We start from the raw sequence: 15856 nt of genomic DNA, 5'->3' as shown, positions 1-15856 counted from the left end.
GTAATATGAAGAGAGAGACTGCGCCACAGCACGACGCGCGCACAATATTCTTAACACGTGCACACTCACTTCAACCTCGGGTTCCTCGCAGCCCGATGGAGGCCGAATGAAGCACTTGCTGAAATCAGCGCGGAACGGCGAACGGGTGGAAGGAGCGACATTGGTTGAGCGACAGGCTGGCATCGCCGCCTAAGCGACTCCCGCGAGGGCGGCGAGGCACTTAGCTCGTGAGTACCTGTCACACACACCACTTGCTCCTTCTTTAAAAAGAATTTACAGCCAAGTCCCTGAAAAAGAATTTTACGTTCTGCGCCCCGCGAGCCGCCCCGTCCTTCCTGCTCGGTGGCCCGCGTGAGCTCGCGAAGGCCAGGAGTCTGGCTATCGTGTATCATGGCCGCCTCCAGCAGTGCACGGCACATCGTGATGCGCGTGGACAAGTGCGGTATGTGTGCTGGAGACGCTGCAAACATTGTGGGCGAGAGCGGCGGCAGTTCGACACAGTGGAAGCTGGACAATGGCCGCTCCGTCCAGAAGAACCAAGAAGGTCAGGTGTGGACTATGCACTATGGACAGGTGGTTTCCACGCGCGCCGGGCTGCCACACCTCTCCTTGCCCACTGCCAAACGGGCCGCAAAGGCGAGTACGCAGGGGCTGACGCGCAAGCAGCAGGCGCAGCTGCACTCGGCGATCGAGGCGGTGGTCGGCGGCGCCCAGCCGACCAAGAAGCAGGCCAAGGCGCTGCGGCTCGCAAAAAGCAAGCAAGCCAAGGCAAACAACAAGCAAGCCAAGGCAAACAACAAGCAAGCCAAGGCAAACAACAAGCAAGCCAAGGCCAACAACAAGCAATCCAAGGCGCGGCGGCTCGCTGAGGCTGCGGAGCGTGCCGCGCCGTCGGAGCGTGCAGCGCCGTCAGTGGCCAGCGGGGCGGCGCTGCTGCAGCCCGCGGCTGCGATAGCAGCTGCGAACGCGGCGCCCGAGCTCACTGCCGAGAACCGCGGGTTCCGCATGCTGGCGCGTATGGGGTGGCGGCCGGGTGGCGGCGTCGGCAGGGAGGCGGAGAGCGCGCGCACGCACGGCATTCAGATTGCGATGCAAGCGCACCGGTGCGGCCTGGGCAACGCGACGGGCCGCGCCGCTCAGGGAAAGAAGCGTCCCCGGCCACTCTCGCCGCCGCCGCCACAGCTGCCGCCGCCGCCGACATGGGGCGGCGTATGGGACGGGTACCAGCCAGCTGGGTACCAGCTGCAGCCGTTTCATCGGGGCGAGCCGGAGGCGGAAGCCGCGAGGGAGGACTATGCGATACGCTTCCGGCGCGCCGGCGCGCGGCCCGTGCCGACGGCGGCGGCGGCGGCAGTACCGGCGGCGGCGGCAGCACCACCGGCGGCGGCAGCACCACCTCCAGCAGCAGCAGCGCCGTCTGGGTTCAGCGCCTCGGACTTCCTCGGCAGCTTCGACTTTCTCAGCGCCGCGGCGGCGGGCCTCCATCCCCCTCCCGCCGCGCCCGACCCCACGCCCACCGAGGTTGCCGGCAGCAGCCTCGCACAGTCCGATGGCTCACCGGCACCCGCGCTTTCCCCTGCCACCGCGCCAGCCGGCGTGGCCGCGCCGGGCGGTACCGCCGCGCCAGCCGCTGCCGCCGCGCTGGGAGGGGGCAATGGTAACGGAGGGAGCAGTGGCCGGCACGGAGGGAGCAGGGGCGGCGCGTGGGCTTGCGCGCCCCAGCCGCCGCGGCTGCCCGACCCCCCCACGTCGACCTGGCCCCCGATTGGTGAGCTCGCGTCCGCGTCGGCCAGGCGGGCCCGCGAGGACGCGCACACTTCGGTGGCGCGGTGGCGCGCGGAGCGGCGGCGGAACGGGCCGACGAAGGCAGTCCGTCTGAGGGGGGCGGGATCCGGAGCCGGGGGCATTGGCGGCAGCGGCGGCGGCGGCGGCGGCGGCGGCGTTGGCGGCAGCGGCGTTGGCGGCGTTGGCGGCATTGGCGGCGTTGACGCCGTTGACGCCGTTGGCGGCGGCGGCGGCGGCGGCGCTGGCGGCGGCGGCGGCGGCGGGAGCGACAGCACGCGGGGCTTTGCTCCTGGCGCAGGCGTGCCTGCCACATCGGCGGACATGGCTCGTGACCTGTCTCGGACGTGTCCTGGACATGTCCCTGCAGGCGAGCACGAGGAGTATGACCCCGCACGGCCGCAGATGGACCTCCGCCCGTCGCTCCTCGCAGCGGCCGCCTCGCCGCTCGGAGGTGTGGAGAAGGTCTGGGCACGGCCTTCGCTCTCGTCCGTTGCGCCGCCCACGCTCCAGCAGCGCTGGCAGCCGAGCGGCGCATACGCATCGGCCGAAGACCCGCGGCTCCGCTCGCGCGCGTACATGGGCAGCGCCAGCGGCGTGCAGCGCGGCTGGAGCGTGGCGCCGCACCCCGCTGCATTTGCCCCGTGCACCCCCCAGCCCGCTGCACATGTTGTCCCTCAGCTCCACCAAATGTGGATGCCGCGACCACCACCCCCGCTTTGGCCGCAACCACCTCACTTCCCGCCACCCTGGCCGCTTCACGCACCACAGGGGGGGTGGCGGGCACTTAGCTGATATATCTACCGCCGTTGCGGCCAGTTGTCCGCTCAAGCCATGCCATCCCGCACCGCACCTCAGCGCTCAGGCAGTATCGGCTATCGCGCGCCGCGCGGCCGTCCCCCGAGTTTAGAGGGCACTGGGCGAGTACCAGCCCGTGTCCGTTTCTTCTTCTTTATTTCCGTACATTCGAAAAAAGAAACAAACGACGTACACAGGGCCCTACACGGAACCGATTTTTACTCGGCGCAGACCTTAGCTTCCTGAGTCACCAGAAAATCCCAACGTTCCTTGAGCGGAGGCCGCCTTAGCCACTTTTCCGGCCTCTCCGGAGAATCTGAGAGAATTGCTACCAAAGCCCAGCATGGCACCCGCGGGCAAAGCTGCCCCCAGGTCCCTAGAGCCCATGGGCATTCCCAAAGGATATGTCAGCGTGAGGTGAGGGCGCAACGGTGGGGGCTCTCACCAGCCCCTCAAAGTCGGGCCTCTCGGGAGGCGGTCAGAGGGGCGGGCAAGGGCACGGTGGGAGAAGGGTCAGTGCGGCCCACAAGGTGTGAGCTACCCCCTCTCCTAGGTGTGGCTCTACAGCCCCTGAGGCCCCGGCCCCTAGGCTGGGCACCATCAGCTTGGGCAGAGGTCCTCGGGGTGGGGAGAGAGGGAGCTCCCCCAGGGTTGCACAATACGAGCGAGACTGAGCTGTATAGTGTATTATACGTATTGTATTGTATTGTTGTATTAATACGTATTGTATTATGGGTGGCGCGCGAGGCGGTCGAGGCAGGCGGGGCCGGCGGAGCGAGCGAGGCGGGCGAGTCGGTCGGGTCGACGCCGGGTCGACCGAGCCCGGCGCCCCCCCGCCCCCCCCGCACGCGGCCTCTGGGCGGTATGCGGCGCTGGCGGACCCGGAGGGTGCAGCACCGGAGGCGATGGAGCTCGACGAGGGCTGCGGCGGTGCGCCAGCCGGCATCCCACCCGGCGTCCGGCCGACGCTCTCCGGCGCCGGCTCGCCTCTCAAGGCATTCGGCGGGGGCTGCGCATGCTGCCCGGCTAGCGCCGACGCCTCGCCCGCCTGCGACCTCTGCCACGACGACGGCGCCGACAAGACGGCCGAGGAGGCTGCAGCGGCTGACGGCGGGCCTGCTGAGGGCGCCTGGCCTACGCTCGAAGACTCGAACGCACTGTCATAATTGCCGCAGGGCTGAGATTTGGGATCTCAGGTGGTCGTGGGAAAAAAGGTAAGGTAAGGTAAGGCAAACGTCTCCACACACACAAAAGGTGAGCTCGCACTGGCCGCAGTTGACGCGCTTAAGGCTGGCGTCCGAGAGGACGGCGCCGGAGAGCTTCGCCTTGGACATGATGGCTTCGTCCAGCGTCGCGTCGTGCAGCCTACGCCACAGCCACGCCCCGGTGAGGGGCACTCTGTTCACACTCGGATCGGTGAACCAGCGTCGCGGGCAGCCTATACGCCACAGCGGCGGGGGGGCGGGGAGATTCAATGGCAGGCTGCCCACACACTCTCGTGCGCGGAGCGGGGTCGGTGTTCGTGCAGCCTGGCGGCCTCGGAGGAGACAAACTTGCGCGTGACAGTTTGGCGGCCCAACAACGCATCGGCGCCAACTCGCGCCAACTCGCACGTACCGAGCTCCCCAGCCTCGACCCGGCGCCCGAGATGTTTTCGTCCTTCTCGCCGTCGGCTGAGGCGCACCGCCTGGTCATCTCCCGCCGTCTCAACCTCACCATCAGGCCCGTGGAGCACACGGCCTCCTCTCGTCGATTCGCCGACTGCTTGGCCGGCGTCCTGCACCCAAGCCGCCAGGTCTGCTGCAACGCTACTTGCGGGCTGTGCGGCGGACGCGGCTGCTCCAGTCGCCCTGGCGGGGCACCCCAGTGCTGCATGCCCGCTATTTTGCGCACGGGTCGGGTCTGCGAATCACGAGCGGACGTGGCTTGCATCCTGCGGGGCAGCAGCAACTACGCTCTCGCCTTCGCTGGCGGGCTAGGCAGCTTCCGCGGGAAAGTCGGCAACATGAGCAGCGTCAGCGGCGACCTGTTCAATATCGCCGCCGACTGCTGGAGGCGTGTGCTGCTCGAGCATGCCGAGCTGAACGCGGTGGAGCGCATCACTGTTTTTGTGCACGCGTGGAGCACGCCGCACGATTCGGCGGTTCGCAGCGCTCTCCGCCCCGCCGCAGCCATCTTCGAGGCGCAGCCGCTCATACTGCCGCCTAACGGGTCGTTGTGCCCAGTGGAGGCTCACCACGCCTTTTCGAGCCAGTGGCGGAGCCGGATGGCCGTATTGCGGCTCGTGCGAGTTTTCGAATTGACGCGGCGTCTCACATTCACCGCTGTCCTGGTCACTCGCTTCGATGCATGTCCTTGCCAGGCCACACCGATTGTGCCGCGTTTGGACCTGTCGTTGCGGGACGGCGCGCTAGTTCACGTTGGGGTCATGAAGTTTGTCACGAGTTTTGCACCTTCGTTTGTGCGCACAGCGAGCGGCAGGCCTGACTGGGCTCAACATATGGCGCCGCGTGTGGATGATGGCATGCTCCTTGGGCGAGCCAGCGCGCTGCTGTCTCTGGCTCGAGCTTTTGCCCGGGGGCTGGCCAAGCTCTCGCGATTGCTCGGGAAGTGCGACGTGCACGCGATCTTGGCACTCGCGCTACTCCGAACCTTCCCTAAAAAGCAAGAGATGCAGATTGTGCGTCCGCAGCAGGAATTTTTTCATATGAATCGCGTGATGGTTCGCTATGAGCTGCAAGGCTGCAACCACCCCGTGTTCGCTGCGAACGCTTCACGCTGTTTCACCCTCTTCTGCAAGGACCGCCGGCTCACACCGGCACGGCCAGGCACCGACATCGCGCGGGGCGGATTCGAGCTCCAGCTCAGCTGCACGCAGCTGCGGGAAGCTTGGGTGCGGCTCAATCTGACGCGGGCCGAATTGGAGCATTGGGGTGGTATGAGCAGGCGCGCAGGCCGTGGCGTGAGTGCTCGCAGCCGACGAAGCGTCGCGAACGAGAGCACGTGGGAAGCAGCGTTGCGTGGCTGCCGTTAGTTTTGCGTGCTGCGACACATATCACTTTTGATTCATATCGCCGTGTGGGTTCCCGATCACCCTCGCACGAATAACGTTTCGCACGCAGCACGTGTGGTCATGTCCGGGGTTCGAGGATCGTGAGCTCTGCAGTAGTCTTAGAGTGTTGCTCTGTTTAGGTGTTTACCGGCAAAAGGTTGATGGTTGTGTACCCTATGGATGGGGTTGTACCGACACAGAGTGTGTGGCTCTGGCTGTTGCCTGTTGTGTTGTCCCTTGCACGTGGTGGCGTGGACGCGCCGTCTTGCTGGCCGTGCATGGGGAGGTCCTCTGGAGCGGGGAGGCCCGGCAGAGAGACGCCCTAATGAGTCATGTGTCAAATCGCTCGCAGGGAATGAGAGGCCCGGAAAGAGAGGGAGACCCGGGCAGAGACCGACAAGGCGCACGAAGGGCGAACGACGCCTCGGTAGACTGGCCGCCGCTGACTGCTCATGTCGTCACCTCCGCTGCGGGTCAGGTGGCACGACGCTCATCGCGCCTACCAGCGCTGCCGTGCAGGTTGCCACGACGAGGTCGAGCACGCTTCTATACGCTCGCCCAGCCTTCCTTTCCATCCCATTAGGTAGCCTGGGAACGGTGGCGGTCAGAGGCAAAGCCTGCGAGGGGTGGTGGAACCACATGTCACGGCTACTGCCGGCTCGACCCCACGATAGCCTCCGAAGGCTGACTTTGCGGCACCATCATCGGACGATGTCGACGAGTTGGGTCGCGCTCGCGGTAGCCAGATGACCCCTCATACTAGGAGCATCGGCCATGGCCGCAGGGAGCGCGGGGGAGGGCGCTGGGAGCAACACGGAGCTCCGTTGGACGCGTTTTCAAGATTAGCGTGTCATCTTGAAATGGAACTAGCCTGGAGAACGACAGGGCCGCGAAAACCAAAAATCCTGCGGGGAACATGCAATGGCCGCGAAACCAAAACCACGAGGAGAATTTGGCAAGCGGCCGCGAAAACCACACCCCCTACGAGGGGAATATGGAAATCGGGCGGCTGAAAAAGGGGTAGACGAGTCTTTATGTCTACCGCGGTCTACCAAGTCTACCGGTACGCGGTAGACTGGTGTCGTAGGTTCATTACGGTCTACCGGTAGGCGGGGCCACCCCTCAGTTCAGGACGTGAGCCCATCCGCGCCGCCGTTGGGCTGGCCGTCCAGGCCGTTTGGCTCGGACCCGCCCCCTTGGTGGGTGCTGGGGCCAAAGCGCAGGTAAAAGACCGCAGTGAAGGCGGCGAAGAATGCGACCGGGTAGAGGGCGCCGCCCGCCATGAGCCCGAGCGCAGCCGAGAGCCACACCGAAGTGGCGGTGGTCAGGCCGTGGACGTGCGGGTTCTTGTCGCTCCCCTTGACGATGACTGCGCCTCCGATGAAGCTCACGCCGGACACCACGGCGGCGGCGACGCGAGACGTGTCCCACTTTGACGGGCCGGTGCCCTCGCAAAACATGCCGCCCCAAGTGTACAGGGCCGAGGCGAGGCACGTGATGGCCATCGTCTGGATGCCGACTCCGCGCTCGCTTCGCCTCCGCTCATGGCCGATGATGGCGCCGAGGAGGACGGCCACGGTGAGGCGCACGCACGCGTCGGCCTCCATTGTCGTCAGCCCGCCGAGGACGGCGTGGCGGTCGTTCTGGCACGGGTCGTACTCGGCCGCGTAGATCGGGTTCGAGTACGGCTTGAGCGAGCCCAAGGGCTCGGAGCACGGGGGGGCGAGGTGCGGCGCGGCGAGCGCGAGCAGCGCGTAGACGCACGCGCTGCAGCCAATCAGGTTGATGGCGAGCATGGTGAGGAGCGTATTGTGGCCGGCGACGATCCTCGCGGTCGAGCCGCGCCGCAGGTCGTCCCTCGCAAGCGAGGCGGCCGAGAGCGGGCCGACCGCGGCGATGCCGGCCGCGCCAGGCACAAAGTTGAGGACGACGACTGAGGCCGCCGCAGCGAAGATGGCGGGCACGTAGAGCGCGCCGCCGACCGCATTGCCGATGGCGGCGGTCGTCCAGACGAGGATGGCGGTGGTCAGGCCGTGTATTTCCTCCCTCCCCGAGGCCGTCTTGCCCTTCCAGATCGTCGCGCCGCCGAGAAAGCCGACCCCGGTCGGGATGGCCGCGGAGGAGCGGGAGGCGTCCCACGACATCGGGCCGTCGACGAAGGAGAAGGAGGAGCAGATGGAGAAGCAGCACGCGCCGAGGCACAGCACGGACATCGTGCGCATGCCCGTCGCCGTGTGCCCGTGGACAGCGCGCTCCCAGCCGATGGCGGTGCCGATGGCGATGGAGCAGAGGATCCGTGCGCAGATGCCGCATTCCCACTTTGTGAAGCCGAGGAGCGACCAGTAGCGCACGGAGTAACACGGGTCGTCGTCGAAGTCCGGGTTGCCATGCTTTAGCGGCTGCGAGCGTGGCGGGAGGTGGCAAGCCGGCGCGATGAGACCAACCTCGCTTGCGATTGCGACTGCGCTGTAGGCGACGACGGCGACCGCAACCACGCTGTAACACAGCAGCTCGGTGAAAGTAGCACGCCGGCTAAAGTAGCGATCGCGGACGCCGTCGCGGCCCATCGTGTGGCAGGAGAACAGACGAGAGTAGCCTCGGTAGCCTCGGTACCGTGGTGGCCGTCGGTCGGTCGAAATTCGGCGGCACAAAAACGTGGGCCCTCAGCGGAGCTGGGAATAGGACCGCCGCGAGCGGCGTGGCGTGGAGCGGTTGTGCATCCCTCCGGGGGCCCCTCTGCCCCGGGGAGGCGATGTTGGAGCTAGGACGCAAGCGTCGGTCGCCCTTTTTCAAACTCGGGGCCCACTCCGCTACGCTCCGACCCGAATTTGGAGGGCCTAAAAGTTTAAGGTATTGCTGCGCAAAAGGGGAAGACACTCCACGCACAAAGTACATGCATACTTCCTCTTAGGCGGACCCTCCCGATGCCGGTCATCGCTCACACTTGAATCCCTCGCTTGTCGTGGCGCCCGCGGGCGCGCCATACAGACAGGAGCGAGGAGGCTCGGTGGATCTATCTGGATGACGGGGATGGTGGCTGGAGTCGATTTTATCGCTCTCCTGCTAGCGCGTAGCAGAGAGGCTGCGGCGAGACCGAGAGAGAGGGGAGGCAACCGATGCGAGTCGACTGGGGTGTGTGTCGTCGTGGTTTCGTATCAAGAATACTCACTCGCAATACTAGGTAAACTTCTCCACACACACGAGGTGGTGGGGCAAGGGGGGGCAACCCTCGCGTCTCCACGTCTGACGACAGGAGCCCCACGGCATTCAAAGTGCAAGGCCCAGTGCGCGTGGGTGAGCGGTGTGTGTGTGTGTGTGTGTGTGTGTGTGTGTGTGTGTGTGTGTGTGTGTGTGTGTGTGTGTGTGTGTGTGTGTGTGTGTGTGTGTGTGTGTGTGTGTGTGTGTGTGTGTGTGTGTGTGTGTGTGTGTGTGTGTGTGTGTGTGTGTCACGTCACTGCGTCCTCCGCCGGTTCCTCCCGTCGCCTCTTCTTTGTTCGAATGTTTTTCAATCCATCCTTCACGAAGCCCTCCCATGTAGCTAGCGTTCTTGGCGAATGTCTCGAAATGGCCAGCAGGCGCTGTCTGCTCGCGGTCTGTGCGGGCCGCTCGTCCTCCTCGCCCTTCTTTCGAAGATATACCCGCGACTAGGCTGGTGTGGAAGTCACAGTTTCTTTTGGTCGTTAAGGAGTTGACTCGGCCCGGCGGTCTATCTGCGCCTTCGTTACATACACACCGAGCGCGCAGGCGCGGCCCGCCGCCCTTTTCCGGGTCCGCTTCTCTTGGACGAGGACGAGCGGCTTGTCCATCTCGAGCGGACCTCTCGGAGGCAGTTCTGTGGCGCGGGAGAGGCGGAAGTCGGTAAGGCCAGAGTGCGATACAGACGCTGTGGGAGGGAGAGGCGCGCCTTGACATGAGATGCCACACACACTGAAAGTTTTCGTCGGCGCATGAGCGCGGCCAAGTGTAGGTATGTTGCAGCTATCATCCCGCCGTCGCCATCGCCCTCTCGGCTGGCATGGTGGCGCGGAAAGGCAATCATCACGCGCGAGATCTTCCAGATTGACTTCGAAGCAAGTCGGCCGCGCGCGGCTGTGTGCTCTCATGCGGCGCCGCGCAGCACCCTCCGGGCCGAGCACTTCCACCCCGCCGTCCCTGGTGCGCGCGCGTGCATCGGCTTCGCCCTGAGCAGCCCTCGCCGCCCGCCGCACCGGCGCCGCACCGGCGCCGCACCGCCGAGTGACAGCACCTCCTCCTCCTCCATGCTGCAGGCTTTGCCGGTGCAAAGCTGCTTGCCCACACTAACAGCTCGTTCAGTAGTTGCATTTGGTGGCCACGCGGAAGGGCGACGCGTCTTGGCGGCAGGTGGGAGAGGCAGTCACCTCCGGGACTGGCGCCGCCGGGGCCGCGGGCAATGCGAGCAGCGCATTCCGGGCGGACGCGTGCAGCGCGTAGTATTCGCTCGCCGCGCGGGTTCGGTTCCCGAGCAGCGCGCGCACGTCGGCGGGTAGGTCCGCCAGCAAGTGGCGGTGCCTCGCGCCGTTCGCACAAGCGGCCACCGCAGCCGAGAGGTTGAGCTGCGTGAGGTGGCAGGCCGGCAAGACGCCGATCCGAGTGAGGAGGCTCTGCATTGACCGCTCGAAGGACTCCGAGATGCCGACGCCGCCGAGTGCGCCGAGCGTCGCTTGCGCTCTCGTGCCGACATCGTCTCCGCCGCCGGCGGCGGCGGGCGCCCCGTGTGCGAGCAGCTTGGTCTGCGGGTCGGCCGGCTCGCTCGCGAGCCAGCGCGCAAAGCCCGCGATCTGTGCGCTCGCGTTCGTCCGCCAGGTGGGTGGCGTCTTCGGCCTCACAAAGGCCCCCCCATACACGTGGAAGTACGCAAAGTGTGAGCGCGTCTGCGCGAGTGGCTCACGCACGAAGGTTGCCGCGAAGAAGTGGCCGCCAGCGCGGCGGTACACCGACGCGAGGGCGTCGAGCCGAGGACGGAATTTGCGCTGGAACAAGCGAAACTCTTCAGGTAGGTGGAACTCGACCAGCACGCGACTCTGTCGCCAAGCGAAGAGGGTCGAGTTCGCTGGCCTGGTGCCGACGGAGAGGCCGAGCGGCTCAGCCAGCGCGCTCACAATGAGCCCGCCATACCGGTGGCCATGCCAGTGAGGGCAATGCCGCCTCCAACCAGGCAACGAGCTTACGATGCTGACCGCGGAGGAGCCGCCCGTTTTCGGCAGGTGCAAGAAGAGCAGCAGCGCAGGGCCAGGCAGGATGGAGCCCGCCAGCAGGCTCGTCGAGCCGCCAGGGCTTCGCTGGCTGGCCTCGTCGAGGCCGGTGTCAGACGGCTCGGTGTCCAGCAACGATGACTGCATGAAAAGGAGGAGCCTTGGTTGGGGGGCGGTTGTGATACTACCAGGCCTAAGTTGTGATTATCAGGATCCCGGCGTGAACACGACTAACTGACGGATCCGCTCCTGACAGTGGCACGCACCGCGCTGTGGCGCGTGCCACTGTCTTTGTTTGAAGTTAAAAGTCGAATCAGAGCGCCGTCGGCGCTGATCCTCGATTTCCTCCCCCGGACCGCCCGTCCGGGACCGCTCCGGGACGCACGCCGGCGAAGCACCATCAAGCTGCTGTACGGCCCCGGCATCGCCTTCCCAGGCTTAGCTAGACTGAGAGATATTGTGGACATGATCAGTTTCTACAATATATACACTGACACTGAACCTCCCAGAGCTCGTCCCGGTCCGCCACGGCCATCCTCGGTCGGCCTCCGGAGGGCCCCCGGCCGCGGCGCGGTGCGGCGGAGTCACAAATCCGACGGCAGAGCACCGGGACGCGGTCGGGCGATCTAAGGCCCAGTGAGGCGTATGCATTGCCCATCCAGGGCTATCACCTGGACCTATCAACAGGCGCCTGCGGCGCCGTGGTCAGAAGCTGCTGCTCCCACCTGTTCACACTTTCATAGTGGACAGTACGCGTCCCAAACAAACGTCCTGCTTGGGTTGGGCCCGCCACACACACGCGTTGATCGGCCGCTGAAAAGATGGTCGCTTGCGGCCACGGCCACGCCTTCGCGCGGCCCGACGGCAGCAGCAGCTGCGCATGTGCATATGGCTACGAAGGCGCGCGCTGCGACATCGATGCCCTCGCTTCGTGTTCGGCAGAACGGCAAGCAGCTGATGCTGTTTTGCATGCTCAAGGCAATGTTGCGAAGACAATATCAGTGCGGACGTTCCGCTTTGGTTGGCACAGCGCGTCGTGGACCTGCGATCTGCTCGCATTGCTCGACGAGCGACAGATCACGTGCGCCTGCCTTGCGGCATGCGCATCGTACATCGAGCGCATTCATGAGCTCATCTCTACCGCAAGCGGCACCAGCTTTTCTCAGCGAATTGCACTCCGCGCTCTGCCGCAGTGCGCGCAGGGTGCAATGTATAGCGAGGTCGGTGCCAATTTCACGGAACGGCTGCGCGCTAGCCTGGACGAGCCGGTGTCCACCCGCACGCGAATGCAATTGTTGTCGGAGGAGACGCACGTGAGCACCACCAACTGCATCACCAACTGCTCGGGCAGAGGCACGTGCCGCGGCCACTTTTGTGAGTGTGACGCCGGTACGATTGGCGCAAACTGCCGCAGGCGGACACGGCTGGAGGCGCGCCGACATCCGCTTGATGCTGAGCTGCGCATTCAACTGCTCGAGAGTGTGCCCGCCGCCGCGCTGTACGAGCAGGCGGGACGGCATGCGGCGGTGCGCCGTGGTGTGGTCAACTTTGGCAGCGGTGCGCTGCTCGACAAGCGCGCCGTCTACTGGGCGCAGTCCTACTTTTACGCTCACCTCGCCAGGGATGTCTATTCCGGAGTCCTCGTCGACGCGGGCGCGAGGATGCTCCTCGCCATCGACAGTGGGCTCAGCATGGACGTCGCAACAGCCGAGCGCTGGGCGGGACGAAGCTTTGACTGGGTGGTGCTCCTCACCACGCTCCCGAGCGACGTGCCGCGCGCGCCGTCGCAGCCACATTGCCCACGACCGCCTGCCGACACGCACCGCCCGCCAAATGGTGCCTTCGATCCGCGGCGCGACGTGTGCGTGCCACCAAACGACCCGACCGCCTCGATGGGAATTGACGACTTTCACGCGCTGCCTCCGGAGGAGCTGCCGATGCCGCACTCGACGACACGGTCCAAGCTAGCGGCGCCACAGCCTCTGCCCAACCGCGCAGCCGCAGCCACGTCCACGGTCTTCGACGCGCAGTCCAAGGATCTGTACGACGTCTTCTTTGTTGGTAAAGTGGGTGGCGAGGGGCCGCAGTGCAACCGCACGTGCACCGACAGCCTGCAGACGCTGCTGGCCGCGCAAGCGAGGGATCGGCGCGCATGCAGTGGCTGCTACTCTGGCGGCATGCGCCAGTGGTTTTACCGATATTGGCACGGCAAGCCGCGAATGCTCATCGCTCCTAGCTTGTCCCGCGCCGTACCGTGGGACGCGCAGGCTCGCAGCAAGTATTGCCTCGTCGCGGGCGGCGTAGGCTTTGATATGCGCCTCACCTCCTCTGTGTTGCGCGGCTGTGTGCCGCTGTGGACGAACATGAGGGTTGCACCGCCACTCTTCCGCGTGTGGCGGCACGAGCGCCTGATGCTGCTATTTCAAGATTCGGCGCACGACCGCGCGCGGCTCGCGAAGCTCGCCAACCTGCCAGCCTTCCTCGCGTGCTATGAGGGCGCTAGGCCTTCTTTGCTCGCCAACTTACGCGACGCTTGGCCCGCGCTAGTGTGGGGCCCAAACGGCACCGCTTACGAGCACACGCTGCTCGAGATTGCAAACGTGACTGGCAGCCTCGCGAGCGGCGCGCTCAGCCGTGTGCTCGCCGTCCACGGACCGCGGTACGTGGCTGAGGTGTCGCGCATGCCGCTTGACGTCTATGACGCCTCGAAGATCCCCGGACTCGCGGATGCGCGCGCTCTCCGCACAGAGCTCCGTCGCGTGGATCCACTCGGCGACCAGCTCGAAAGCGCAGAAGCTTGTGCGGGGGCGCGCTGAGCTCGCGGTGAAGTACGCATCGCGAGTGTATCGTGTACTCCAGCTCTTTACTGTTCAGTAAAAACTAAAAAGACAAACACGAAAGAGAAGGCAGTACACGCTATCCGGACATTCCCCTTTTACACTGCGGGCACCAGTTTGAATGCTGTCGCCAGTTTTCTACGCACTCCTTGTGCATCACGTGCCCGCAGTTGAGCGCGTGCAGGCTGGTGTCGCCGAGCTCTTCATAGCACACGATGCAGCACGGGTCGACGTCGCGGCCGGTGCGCGCGAGCAGATCCTTGAGAGCCGTCGCGGCGTCCGCTGGTGCACTCGGATCTTGGAAGCTGACCAACTGCGTGAGGGCGCCTTGTTCGGCACCAATGTCGCCGCTCATGCGTGCAAATGTCAGCGCCTCCCCCAACACCGCGCGCGTCTGCGCCGCCTTCTCTCCGCCGGCGCGGTAGTACTCCGAAACGGCGGCTCGCACGCCGCCAAAGTTGATCAGCGTCGAGGCGATCTGACGGTGTGCCTCGGCGAGGCACGACACGTGATTGGGCTCGCGCGTGCCGATGACGCTGCGCAGCTTGAGGCTCTCGCGACGCAAGGCCACTGCGCGCTCAAGCTGCAACACGGCGACAGTCGTGAGGCCCATGCTGAAGTACGCGCGGCCGAGCGCCGAGCGTGTCACCGCCTCAGCCTTCACCAACGCGCACCGCTGCAGAGCGATCGCGGCACGGTACTCCTCATAGGCCACCGGCGGGTCGGCAGCTGCACGGACTGCTACCTGGTCGGGGCAAGGCTCGCCCTCCAGCGTGAGGTCCAACTCGTCAATCTGCTCTGCCTTGACCTGCTCGCACAGAGCGAGCCCAGCCTCGAGCTCCTTCTTCGCCTCCGTAACAGCTACCCAATGTTCCATGATGCTGCCACCTTTTGGGGGCCTCGCTCGAAGATGCAAATGCTCTTACTGCATGCACCATGCGGGCCAATGCCAGAGCCATACTATCTGGTGGTGCCGCTGGCGGCCAAAGTCCCGGGCATGCTCACGGGATCGGAGGCAGCGAAGGCGCTTGATTCCAAAGTTTTTGCTCGCCACGCGCATTCCTCCAAAGGCAGGCCATCGTGCGCAAGGCTTTTGGCTGGACGAAGGCAGCACCAACCCGCACACCTCGACATTCGTCACTAATGTCCGTTCTCCAGATCGTGTCGCCAAATTACTCGATCAAATATTTGCATGCCCCGCTCCTCCTCCATCCGCTCCAGCTCTTGCCGGCGGAGGAGCTCGGGCAGCATCGCCTCGGAGCCGTCGGCGCGCAGGAATTCGGCGCGGAGCAGCTTGATGGCGCCCGAGCGGAGGACGGCGACCAGAGGGTCGTCGAGGGCCGCCAGCAGCGGGATGCCCTTGCGGTCAGCGGCGGAGGGAGATGCTGGCTTGCTGGCAGCATAGCCCTTCTCCTCATCCTCGGCATCGTCGTCAAAATCTTGCTTGCTGACCGGCTGCTTCTCCGACGTCAGCTGCTTCTCCGGCATCAGCTGCCTCTCCTGTGCGGCTGCGCGAGCTGCTCTCTCTGCTCCTCTTCCAGCTCGTCCGGTTTGCTCTCGCCGCAGCCCATGGTGCATGGGCGTGTGAGCCGCTAGGGCGTGTCAGCAATCGTGCCTTTTATCGCGCGGCAGGCAATTTCTTTTTCCCGAGTGTTAGATAGCCGCGAGTTCGTCTTCTCTCTCGCGTCCACCCATACCCCATGTACCGCGTTGGTGTCCAGTCCGAGCCTGACTCGGTTCTTCAGGACTTCACCTTCCTTCCCCTACACACATAAGACATATATGCGGTCGTTTTTGAGAGCGCGTTCGTTTTTTGTCCGGTACCGGTTGTCGCAGTCGCAACACACACACACCACCGCACCTACTTGTTCTCTTGAATATTCTCTATGAACAATTCGAGCAGTCTCCAACGTGCAACGAAATAGCTGGCGCGACCGACTCTCTCCCGTGGCCGCGCGAGGCGAGTGTGAGATCAACACCCGGCAGAATAGGCGGTCGCGCGCGGGCCGCAGCGTGGCGACGTGGCGCGTTGCACAGGCGCATGCACGGCGCACCATCCGGGTGGAGGTCTGTGGTGAGGTCCGTGTGGCCTCCCTCCCTCTCTCCCTCTCTCCCTCTCCCTCTCCCCCCTCCCCTCTCCCTCTCTCTCTCTCTCTCTCTCTCTCTCTCTCTCT

At 65.2% G+C, this 15856-nt stretch overlaps 7 protein-coding genes across 7 annotated transcripts in view; 2 read left to right on the top strand and 5 right to left on the bottom strand.

The window, feature by feature from the left end:
• Window positions 1-390: 390 nt before the first annotated feature.
• EMIHUDRAFT_240041 (hypothetical protein) lies at window positions 391-2692 on the top strand (the record flags this gene model as incomplete). Its single annotated transcript, XM_005775000.1, has 6 exons — window positions 391-573; window positions 649-699; window positions 871-1103; window positions 1428-1768; window positions 2153-2397; window positions 2648-2692. The coding sequence occupies 6 exons, from the start codon at window positions 391-393 to the stop codon at window positions 2690-2692; spliced, it is 1098 nt and encodes a 365-aa protein (XP_005775057.1).
• Window positions 2693-6599: 3907 nt separating this feature from the next.
• EMIHUDRAFT_458106 (hypothetical protein) lies at window positions 6600-8199 on the bottom strand (the record flags this gene model as incomplete). The annotated part of the gene is made up of 1 exon (XM_005774999.1): window positions 6600-8199. The coding sequence occupies one exon, from the start codon at window positions 8197-8199 to the stop codon at window positions 6760-6762; it is 1440 nt and encodes a 479-aa protein (XP_005775056.1). The 3' UTR covers window positions 6600-6759.
• Window positions 8200-9942: 1743 nt separating this feature from the next.
• EMIHUDRAFT_116616 (hypothetical protein) lies at window positions 9943-10992 on the bottom strand (the record flags this gene model as incomplete). The annotated part of the gene is made up of 1 exon (XM_005774998.1): window positions 9943-10992. One exon carries the CDS (start codon window positions 10990-10992, stop codon window positions 9943-9945), a length of 1050 nt encoding a protein of 349 aa, XP_005775055.1.
• Window positions 10993-11666: 674 nt separating this feature from the next.
• EMIHUDRAFT_240036 (hypothetical protein) lies at window positions 11667-13661 on the top strand (the record flags this gene model as incomplete). Its single annotated transcript, XM_005774997.1, has 1 exon — window positions 11667-13661. One exon carries the CDS (start codon window positions 11667-11669, stop codon window positions 13659-13661), a length of 1995 nt encoding a protein of 664 aa, XP_005775054.1.
• Window positions 13662-13761: 100 nt separating this feature from the next.
• Window positions 13762-14559, bottom strand: EMIHUDRAFT_240035 (hypothetical protein; the record flags this gene model as incomplete). The annotated part of the gene is made up of 1 exon (XM_005774996.1): window positions 13762-14559. One exon carries the CDS (start codon window positions 14557-14559, stop codon window positions 13762-13764), a length of 798 nt encoding a protein of 265 aa, XP_005775053.1.
• A 124-nt stretch (window positions 14560-14683) lies between these two features.
• Window positions 14684-15170, bottom strand: EMIHUDRAFT_240034 (hypothetical protein; the record flags this gene model as incomplete). Its single annotated transcript, XM_005774995.1, has 2 exons — window positions 14684-14779; window positions 14859-15170. 2 exons carry the CDS (start codon window positions 15168-15170, stop codon window positions 14684-14686), a joined length of 408 nt encoding a protein of 135 aa, XP_005775052.1.
• Window positions 15171-15580: 410 nt separating this feature from the next.
• Window positions 15581-15856, bottom strand: part of EMIHUDRAFT_430456 (NDUFA5/B13 subunit of NADH:ubiquinone oxidoreductase) — a gene marked incomplete at both ends in the record, with an annotated part of 3112 nt that continues 2836 nt past the window's right edge. The window contains one exon of the mRNA XM_005774994.1: window positions 15581-15856. Within this exon, the coding sequence (XP_005775051.1) occupies window positions 15582-15856 (275 nt within the window).

Source organism: Emiliania huxleyi (assembly GCF_000372725.1).
Source record: "Emiliania huxleyi CCMP1516 unplaced genomic scaffold EMIHUscaffold_301, whole genome shotgun sequence".
Lineage (NCBI taxonomy): Eukaryota > Haptophyta > Isochrysidales > Noelaerhabdaceae > Emiliania > Emiliania huxleyi.
This window is presented reverse-complemented; position numbering and strand designations above follow the sequence as displayed.